The 10,968-nt window shown below is 31.3% G+C and overlaps 1 protein-coding gene and 1 long non-coding RNA gene across 2 annotated transcripts; one reads left to right on the top strand and one right to left on the bottom strand.

The window, feature by feature from the left end:
• The first annotated feature begins 4,703 nt into the window (after positions 1-4,703).
• Positions 4,704-6,368, top strand: LOC131637448 (uncharacterized). Its single transcript, XR_009294338.1, has 3 exons — positions 4,704-4,989; positions 5,097-5,366; positions 6,007-6,368. It is a non-coding gene; the product is annotated as an uncharacterized LOC131637448 (long non-coding RNA).
• Positions 6,369-8,049: 1,681 nt separating this feature from the next.
• On the bottom strand, positions 8,050-9,859 carry LOC131637446 (dof zinc finger protein DOF5.1-like). The gene is made up of 2 exons (XM_058908031.1): positions 9,463-9,859; positions 8,050-9,320 (listed from the first exon to the last, which is right to left on the bottom strand). The coding sequence occupies exons 1-2, from the start codon at positions 9,514-9,516 to the stop codon at positions 8,340-8,342; spliced, it is 1,035 nt and encodes a 344-aa protein (XP_058764014.1). The 5' UTR covers positions 9,517-9,859; the 3' UTR covers positions 8,050-8,339.
• Positions 9,860-10,968: the final 1,109 nt, after the last annotated feature.

The raw sequence follows: 10,968 nt of genomic DNA, 5'->3' as shown, positions 1-10,968 counted from the left end.
AAAAAATGATCCCGAAAATCTAACAATGAATTATCTTAATACTCCATTCAAAGAAAATAATTTAAAAATAAATAGATTTCAATTGAATAATTTGAATTGCCTTAAATTTTAAATTTCTTTAAAATTTCCAATCACCTCATCCAAACACACTCTAAAAGTAAAAAAAAAAAGCCAAAGTGTCAAAAATATATTTGGATGCTAAATTTTGCAAATCCAAAACATGTTTTTTTGAATTGCTAAGCTTTAGAAATGCAGAGCAAGGTTTAAAAGGAGCTAAGCTTTAGAAATGCAAAACAGGAGTTTGAAAGGCTAGGTTTTAGAATTACAAAGCATGTTTTTAGAATGGGCTAAAATTTAAAAATTCAAAGCAAGAGTTTGAAATTCTAAGTTTTAGAATTACAAAGCATATTTTTTTAAATGGGCTAAGCTTTAGAAATGCAATGCATGGTTTGAAATGGCTATGCTTTAGAAATGTAAGGAAAGAGTTTGGGTCCTAAGTTTTAAAAGTACAAAGCAAAGATAAATAAAAGAAAAGAGGTGGGTACCTTGACAATTTTAAATAATACTATCCCATTATTTTGGATTGGTGACACAAGCAATATAAATGAGGAATCAAGCAAGCATAAGCATCTCAAGCAAGCATCAAGGTAAAGTATCTCAAGCAATATCATGTGTGAGATATGGTATATGTATCATGAACAAAGTCAAAATATATCAAGTATAAACAAAATCAAACTATCACATGGCTATGGTAATATCAAAGGGGAAATCCTAAAAAAAACAATCAATATACCTCAAGGACCAATGATTCATCAATCAAGTAAAGATATAAATATATTCATAATTAAACTTTAGGTAAATATAACAATATCATGGTTAAAAATAAGAGAAGACATACCTCAATAAAGTTAAGTATCAAGATCATTATCATATCAAGTATATAAGCATATAGGTGGTATGAACATGTGTTTGTGAACATGGTAATCTCATGGGTAAGTATGAATATGGCAAATATATAATGATGATAATAAATAACAAGATAAGTCAAAGTTGAACATAGTATCATGGTAGACAAGCACTCAAACAAATATATGGATGAATCATAAAGTCAAGTAAGGTATGGTCAAAGGACATGAATACTTGAACATTTGATCAATCATTAACATGGATATATAACAATCAAGATAAATAAGTCTATACAAAGTATATATGTACACATGGTAAAAGTAATTATGTATATGTGAGCTAAACAAAGTATGAATAATCAAACAATCAGTCATAGACAATCACACAAAGATGTATCAAGTATGTGAACATGGTGAAATCAAAACAAATATTTTCTCATGGTAAATACACTTAAGCATACAAGGTTAAATCACAAAGAATATGGCAAGGTTAACATGGTATGGCATCAAGTTTTAAGATCATGCATGATTAGGGTTTAGAACAACTAGGGTTTTCAAAGCTAAGTTCATAATTAGTCAAGCTTTTTAATCATTTAAGAGAAATAAATTATGATATAAGCAAATAAATAATCAAAGTTTAAGTTGTATGAAAATGTGTTAATATTAACAAGACATCAAGAAAGATTAATTCAATCAAAGTATAAAATCAAACAAAATATTTAAGAACGAAAACACATGTTTGTAATGATTTTTGAATATATTTTAAAATGAATATATAAGTATTAAATATATTAAATAAAAATAAATATTTTATGATTTTGTATGTTGAAGAGAAATAAATAAGTAATCATGATTGACAAAAATTAAAATCAAAAGGAATTATAAAAGAAAACAAAAGAGAATTAAAATGGTGAGTAAAATGATAAATAAATTATTGATAAAAATTTATTGAGGCCATGGAAGTTTGAACTCATGTCACTAAGGTTGCCATCTCAAAACAATACCACTGAGTCAACACCCGCTAGTGATAATAATATGCATCCAACTGGTTATATGTGAAAACAAGTTAAAAATGCTAAAAAAAAATAAAGAGCACAAAAGGTCTGGGGCGAGGGGTATTTAAACCCCAAACTAAAGAGTGTCAGGCGCGCGCTCTTAACCACTGGGGTGGTGATACATCCAATGTTTAAAACGCATTCATTATATTATATTTTAAACAAGTTCAAAATTTCAAAATTTGGCGCAAAAACAACTTCATCTCAAATTGAAACATGATTCAGGCCATTAGATCATACCTTGGTCAAAAAGTCAACACTCCAATGAATTAGGTCAAAACCCTAATTTGGTGCATCAGATGAACTTTGAAAGTAGATGATCTTGAGTTGAGACACTCTTGGACTTGAATATTGATAAAGGAAAATCACATGATCCTATGAGAAACTTGAGTCTTTTTGAGGGACACAAAACCCTGATCACCTGAGCTCCTTGATCCAATTTATGCATGCCTTGTAGAAGAAGTAAGCAAGCAAACATACATCTCTTGTATCTCTGAGGTTAGTGATGATGCATGAATGATTTTTAGGTGAGATGATGAATGATGATAATGATCAAACTCTTTTAAATTTAATGAAAACGAAGCGGGATCTTAGTGTCAAAAAATGGGGTATGACAGTCATCTCCCTATATGTAAGTTATGGTCCCTAATATATTGTACTGCAATCAGATTATCTCTTCTCCTCATTTGTAAAGAGTTTAAGAAATTAAGAGTATCGATAGAGTAAGATCCAATCCAACAAGTGTTAGTCACTTGTCTCTACACTTTTATATTTCAGGGTTATCGGTATCATTGTCTAAAAAACTTTTCTATAATCTTTAATAATATATCATAAACTAACGTGTTGTAGATTATAAAGTTGTGTGTATACATGCTTGTACCTTTGTTTCGTTTCCACCTTAAATTATGATATATAAAATTTTAATCTATGTAAAACATGCATCCTACAAACTAATTATTAAATTAATTCTAACATAAGTACATTTAATAAAAATATTTTAATGAACTAAATTTATTTTGAAAAAAAACGTAAAATTAAATGTAGAATTATATATATTAAAGATCCTACTAGAAGCTTATGTTATATATATATATATATATATATATATATATATATATATATATATATATATATATATATATATATATATATATATATATATATATATTTGTTGTGAAAAACGATGTCAAGAACAAAGTATAAAAGGGAATTAGGGAAGATAAGAAGAAGAGAACACAAATATTGGTTATAACTGCTATTCTTTTACTTTCTCTTAAAACAAGATTACAAGTTTACAAGAATAACAAATAACCTCTGTCACCCTAAATTAGGATTTGCAGCTTAGCAATGATGAGAGACTAGTATGCTATTTATAATAAAATCTAACATACTAACTAATGGGCTTTTTCAGCAAGGCCCATTAAACAAGCCAACTTAATAAACAAGCTAACTTAACAAATTAGGGTTTAAACACTAAAACCTAATTTAACATGCTAACGACCCTAGCATCTTCGACACAAGCATGTGAACAACCTTCGACTTCATGCTTAATCCTGTCGAACCAAGAAGCTACCCTTCGACCATACTAGAGTTCGATCCAATATCTCACAAATCTCCACCTTGAATCTAACTCTACAACATCAAGGGAACAAACTAGCTTTCTTCATGCAGCTTTATCAACTGTATACAGTGGAAAAACTTGCAACTTGGCAATGTCTTCTCCGTTGCCGTTAGTTCTGTATTCATGGCTGCCTCTCCCTTCAACGCTTCCAAACAACCCTGCTGAACCAGTAGGGCTTTCATCTTCAAGCGCCACGGACCGAAATCATTCACTCCGGTGAACTTTTCAATCTCATACTTTGTTGAAGGCATCTTCTCCACGCTCACCGCACCAATTTGTTGTGAAAAACGATGTCAAGAACAAAGTATAAAAGGGAATTAGGGAAGATAAGAAGAAGAGAACACAAATATTGGTTATAATTGCTATTCTTTTACTTTCTCTTAAAACAATATTACAAGAATAACAAATAACCTCTGTCACCCTAAATTAGGATTTGCAGCTTAGCAATGATGAGAGACTAGTATGCTATTTATAATAAAACCTAACATACAAACTAATGGGCTTTTTCAGCAAGACCCATTAAACAAGTCAACTTAATAAACAAGCTAATTTAACAAATTAGGGTTTAAACACTAAAACCTAATTTAACATGCTAACGACCCTAGCATCTTCGACACAAGCATGTGAACAACCTTCGACTTCATGCTTAATCCTATCGAACCAAGAAGCTACCCTTCGACCATACTAGAGTTCGATCCAATCTCTCATATATATATATATATATATATATATATATATATATATATATAAGGACAGGATCGCTCTCATGCAAAATTCTACATGTTCAATTTTTAATAATATAAATATTCTCCATACTGTTGGAAGTCACTAAACTCAAGAAAGATTTGTTTAGTACAGTATTCAAACATCTTATATACATTAAATATGAAACTGAGATTTGAATCTCCATTGGGACTAGGGCTGGACAGAGACCCGAAATCCGACCCAACCCGCTCTAACCGAAGTCAAAAAATTGAATTGGGTCGGATTTAAACGGTTTGGCGGTTCTGCGGGTTCAAGATGCGGTTTTGTCTGGGCTCAAATGGGCGGGTGCGGTTCAAGAAATTGAAACCGCGGGTAACCATACCCGCCCGCCTGGAAACGCCTGGAGTAAGTAATACACTAATACTATATGATTCATTTGTTCTGTTCTTTCTCTCTCTTCATGTTCCTTCCTTTCTAGAATTTCGTTTCATCCTAACCCTAAATATGAACCTGCAATTTTGCTGCGCCGTAAATCACAATCATTTTCCTGTGAATGTACCATTTCCGTTTCATTTCATCTCTTCGTTTTCGTTTTGAATCCAGCTTATTTTCATTTTCATTTTCGTTTTGAATCTATCGTTTTTCCTGAACCAGTTTCCTCCATAGTCACCCTCTATATGTTATGAAAAACATAAGATTAAGGGTTAGAACTTTACTGAGCTTGGGTTTTTTTCTTGTTCCCTTTCTCTTTTCTATTGTTTTGAAGAACATAAGATTAGGGTTTGACATTCTTATTATGTGTTTTTGCAGGTTGTGGTGTTTGATAGAAGGACTGAAAGATTTGAAGCTACCTTGCTGTTTATTACTCAAATTGCTTAACTCATTCAGGCACAATTCTCTTTCTCATGTTTCTAATGCAACTTAGTCACTTTTGTGTTATATTAACTGTTGTATCATGGGTATTATGTAACAATGTTTAAATTGCAGATATTTCCCTTTTAAAATGCATTTTATAGAGGGCTAACATATCTTATACCTCAATCCTGGTTGTAATTATTCAACACTAGTGAATTTAATCAGGTATCTTCTTTACTAAGTACCTTTAAAAGGTTTCCTTTGCGAGTTTAATAATTCTTCTTCTCTCTTGCACTAAGGGCAACTAAGCATTTATATAACACAATTTTACATCTACTTAACTATATGTTGTATCAGTGAGATAGTTTTTAAGAGAAAAATATTTGAATCAAGATGCCAAATATCAGTGAGATAGTGTTAACTAAGCTGCCACAGTTGATATAAAATTAGAACTTAGGTTTAGTGCTTAGTTATTTATCAATGATGCAACATAACTGAAATGCTTTGTAGGTTTATTTATCAATAATGCAACATAACTGAAATGCTTTGTAGGTCATGTTTCTGAAATATTGGACCTTATTCTTTACAGGGCCTTATTCAATAATGCAATATAACTGAAATATTTCGATTTATATAGGACCTTATTCTTTATTCAATAATCTTTTGAAATATTGCTTCAAACTTTATATCCTTTAATGTGTTATACACTGATGTTCAATCTTAATTTTGTTCTGTCTAGTGCAATTCAACATAAGTTTCATGCTTTCTTAATAACAATAACACATTTCTTGATTCTTATTAATTTTATATAAGGCTTTATATTAGTCATCATATTTCTTAATGGCTTATGTCTTCTATTTTACAGTTCATGTCCTTGGGAAGCTTCTGATTGTCAAAGAAGATAAGAAGATGAAAGCAAACTATCTGCTATTGCAAGGTCTTTATATTTTTATGGCTTTAAATTTGCAAGGTGTTATGGCTTGGTTTGGACAATTGTATTTTGACTATATATATGTAACTTTGAGGTGGTACTAAAGTATAGAATTTGGCATGAGCTATTTAAAAGTCAATCTCTCGTGTGAACTATATTGGTTGTTTAGATAATTCACTGGAACAGAGTTTCTAGAGCTGGAATAAATATGCGGTCTAGAAACATTGTTACAACTTCAGTACTTTAGATGAAACAATTATATTGATTACAATATATTTTTATGTTTATGACATTAACTCAACTTCCTGATTTGGTTTTGTTTTAATCATTAATTGATAGTTTAAATTATTGTGAGAAAACAGTATCATAAATACAATTGATAAAATGTTGGAAAGTTAAAACAAATAATAATTGTTTGATATGAATCATGATAATACAAATGTTGGAAAGTTTAAATTATTCTATGTTGTAGTGATTTAAATTGGTTTTCATTTATATTGCCCATTTAATTTGTTTAGTTTAGATTGGATCTGTATAATAAATGTGTTTATTTTAGAGGTATTTGAATTTATTATTGTTTTGGTTAAATCTTGAGATAATTTTGTTTGGCTGTTGACTGGTATATAAAATTTGTTAGATGAAATTTAAATTTACCGCACCAAAAATATTTAATTTTTGAAAAGGGTTCAGAAGTAATAATATTATTGGATCAAAAATGCGACCACCCGATAAACCCATCCTAATTAACCCGCAACCCGTTCTAACCCAACCCGTCCAAACCGTCTTTAAAAATGGGCGGAAAAGGGTCTTAACATTTCAACCGCGGGTTGGTATGGGTGAGGGTTTTGGGCCCGAACCCGCCCAACCCGGCCCGTTGTCCACCCCTAATTGGGACTATATATTTAATCATTCACGAATTATAAAACAGTTGCAATTTCTCGAAGCACTAAATATTTTTTACTAAAATTTTCTTTATCTAGGTTTGGCTACATAAGATGAAACATCAAAATCACTTTATTTATGAATGTAAAAATAACATGTTTTTGGAGAATAAGAATTGCCCTAGAATATTTACCACCTGTTCTGAAAATTCATTAGAAAATTCCAAATTTGATTTACATGATCACTATAATATGACAAGCATAGCCTTTTGATGAGAAGGTTGTTGGAGTTGGAGTTTGTCCCATACCTTGGTCTCTGAAATAATTCACCATTGATTGGTTAAATATGTGCTTAGTTGGTTAATTGAAACACTGTTTTGGTGGTTGTTGAGTAAATAAAATGGTTAATTAATTTACTATTCCAATACTATTTAGAAGAAAAATATTTACTATAATTTTTATAACATCATTGAAAAAGCTCCTTTAGTCGTTACAACAACATTCTATAATTTTTAACGGTTTACAAAATAACACTGTTCCACTGCAATAAGAAAAACATGAGTTTATAATATATTTAATAAACATTCTTTAACAACCCCTCTTGCTTTATTACTATATGTTCACAAGGAAATTCTTGAATCTTAAAAAGAACAATCTGAATGTGCTCAATTTGACTATGAAAACAAAACCAACCAATGATTCATGATTTTGATTAAGACCAGTCAAAATTCTTTTGAGAAGCGTTGAAATCAACATTCAGAATATCTATATGATTTTGTTGTTTACGGTTTTCAGTGCAGAACCTTATATCCCCTAAATCTTCTTGAAAATGAAACCCTACAACCAAATATTTTAGTATTTTTTATTGATAATTAAATTTAATCACATTCAACCAATTTCATATTTCACCACTAGAAATTAGAAAGAGTTTCCATAGATTTTTTCCAATAAAAACAGTCATCATCCACGGTAGACTAATTTCTCAAGTCGGAGAGAATCATAATAGACGACAAAATTCTCTATCAGATGAATTTATAACTAATGGTAACATTAATATAAACTTACATAAACAAATAAAATTATAGAACACATAATTTTTTATCTACTACAATAATATTCATTCATTTGAACTCATCACAATATTAATCCTTATAGTAAAGATTATAAACCACACAAACCATATTCTAAACCTATTAACTAGAAGAAAAATTAAAGAAAAAAAATTAAGAAAATTCATAGAGTTGAAATATAAGAATCTAACAAACAAACATCCCTAGGGTTTTCATTCTACCTTAAAAGAAATCAAACTACTAAACCATATGTGGATATGAAACTTTGTTTTGGATGAATAAAAAAACTTAAATTTCAAAAGAAAGCATAGTAAAATTAAGTTCTATAGTTGGAATTTGTAGTAGCAGCTGAAGAAGAGTTAAAAGGTGAAAGGTCATTCCATGTTGAAGTAGCACCTCCACCATCACCATTAGAAGCATTCCAATATTGTTCACTATTATGATTATTATTATTGTTGTTGTTGTTGGAGTTGTTACTATTGATCATTCCCAAGAATTGTTTAGATTGATTCTCTTCCATTTTCACACTAGAAGCTGTTAATACCTTTGACACACCACCATATGCATGTTCTTGATCATTACCAAATGGATACAACATTCCATGTGAAGAAGAAGCTTCTAAGCTTGTCAAGAAGGGAAATTGATGAGTTTGTGGCATTCTCCATTGCTCGAAGTTACCGGTAGGTAAAATCGAAGCAGAACCACCACTTCTACCACCGCCTAAGGAGCTTCCAATATGGAAATTCAAGTCTCCTACACCTCCCATTTGACTAGGAAAATTATAGTTTAGACCTATTTCGCCGAGGTGATGATCGCCGAGTTGATGAAAAGGAGGCATGAATCTCATCGGCGGTGGCGTCTGAGAGCTGAGTACTGCCGGAGAGTTGTTCGCCGAGCTAGTTTGACGATCGGAGCTGACCGGTGACTTTGAGGTGTTGTTACTGCTTGACTTAGTTCTTTTGTTTCTTCGGCAACCACCCCCAACCGGGACACTTCTAAGCGCGCCGCCCCTTGTCCAATACCGTCTACACGTCTTGCAGAAGTGGCGAGGCTGTGAGAGACTGTAGTTGTTGAAGTAGCAAAACTTTGTGTTGGTTGAATCACACCTTGGACATTTTTGTGATAGTTCTTGCATAGGTATGTTCGCCATCCTAGCCCTATCAGCCATCGAACCTGGCCTGATCGAGCTTCCATGAGGCTGCGATGGAGTCAGGTTCGATGGCGGAGGCTGTGGTTGTGGAATTAGAAAAGGAGTGTTGACACTAGAACCGTTAGCCACTTGATGATGATTTTGTTGCTGCAAAAAAGGAAGTAAAATAAATTTGGTATATTCAAGAGAAGGGTATAAACAAAAGTAAAGCAAGAATATTTATCTTTATATTTTTTTTTTTGCTTTTCTTTTTGAAAAACCTAATTGAAGAACCCTTGTAAAAACTTACTTGTTGATGCCAATTTGTTGGATCCATATATGGTGGGAGAGAAGTATAAACCATGGTTATTCTTCTTGGAGCTAGCTTTCTCTTTTGTAAAGGTTGATGAGTTTTAAGGGATAGAGAGAATAGTGAAGAGAATCACATGAACAAGTTAAAGAGAGATAGTGTTTGTTTTTTGTTTGTGGTTGAGATGAAGATAGAAGAGAGAAAGAAAAAGAGAGAAAGCAAGAAAGAAAGAAAGAAGAGAGGGATCAAAGGGTTAAGGTGGTGGTGATGAGAACCTAAAAATAAAGGAAGATGCTTTTGAGTATATATATAAAATTTTGTTTTTGTTTATTGTTTCATTATTGTTTTCCCTCCCATTTCCCTATATATCTCTTTTTGTTTTATTGCTTTTCAGGATTTTGAGAAGGTGATGTTTCTTAACCCATAAGCTTCTTTTTTGATGCCTTGTAAGAACTTAGAAAAAGAGATTGTTATAGTGCTTCTCTCTCTCTCTCTCCATCCTTGTGCATGAAAAATAAAAGCTAAGTATTGAGTTTGATATGTCATGTTATATTTTAATAAGAGAGGAAAAAAAGAGAAGAAAAGATAGGGTTTGTGTATGCTGACCAACCTATATGATATGGTAGCAATTTGGGATGTATATTCTATGTAAGCATTCACCCGTTCGATCAATATTAAACGGTTTAAATTTAAATTATATTTAAAAAATTAAAAAATATTTTTTAAATCATCAGATTGCAACTGAATGACCACTTATGCATCGAATGCGTGAATACTTGCATCAATAATCAAAGTCGTTTTAAGTTTTTGAAAGCATTTTTGTTTTTTGACGAATTATACAGAGTTTTATTTTGTCATGATTTGTCTGTGATAAATAATTTGTAAAATATTTTTAGCCAGCGTTAAATGTGTCAAATTTTATAAGTAATGTAGTAAGTAGTCTTTCTTGTACGTCCTTAATTCCGATCTTGGGAGGCAGCAGCAGTGAATATGCATTCATTCAGCAATTTGAGGTAGAATGACCTAACAGAAACTTTAATTATGATTCTACTATAAAATAATACAACATTAGTTGTTGATTGAATGAATAATTAAGGTAAAGAATGTGGTTGATATATTTTAATGTTTATTAAAATTGGAATGAAATAAATAAAGGTGGTCTATTTGTGCTTTTAGTGTGTCCCGACCAAGTGAACCTTTTCTTGGTCTCGTCTGTTCCCTTCCCCACTCTTCAATTTCTTTTTGCATGGAAATATTTTTTTTCTTTATAATTCACGCGCCACCATGTGAACAAATCAGTCAAACTTCATATTGTTACTTTTCTTTGCTCATGTATATAGTTTTAGGGTAGAGTAGGGTAGGGACCCACTAATTGAGTAAATATAGGATAGATTATGTTAGGACAAAAAAGGATTAACAAGAAAATAAAATGTATGTTTGAAAAATATTGTTGTTTATGTCTTAATATTTTTAGTATTTTGTCTTAGTGGGATACTAGATTTTGAC

This window comes from Vicia villosa, unplaced genomic scaffold, assembly GCF_029867415.1.
Source record: "Vicia villosa cultivar HV-30 ecotype Madison, WI unplaced genomic scaffold, Vvil1.0 ctg.002000F_1_1, whole genome shotgun sequence".
NCBI lineage: Eukaryota > Viridiplantae > Streptophyta > Magnoliopsida > Fabales > Fabaceae > Vicia > Vicia villosa.
Note: the sequence above shows the minus strand (reverse complement) of the source record. Positions and strands in the feature narration are given on the sequence as shown.

What these genes read in the sequence shown, in the direction of transcription:
- LOC131637446 (XM_058908031.1), bottom strand. Translation starts at nt 9,516, where the DNA reads ATGGTTTATACTTCTCTCCCACCATATATGGATCCAACAAATTGGCAT. An exon ending in CAACAAATTGGCATCAACAA is followed by an intron (nt 9,321 to 9,462) that starts GTAAGTTTTTAC and finishes CCTTTTTTGCAG; the next exon opens with CAACAAAATCATCATCAAGT.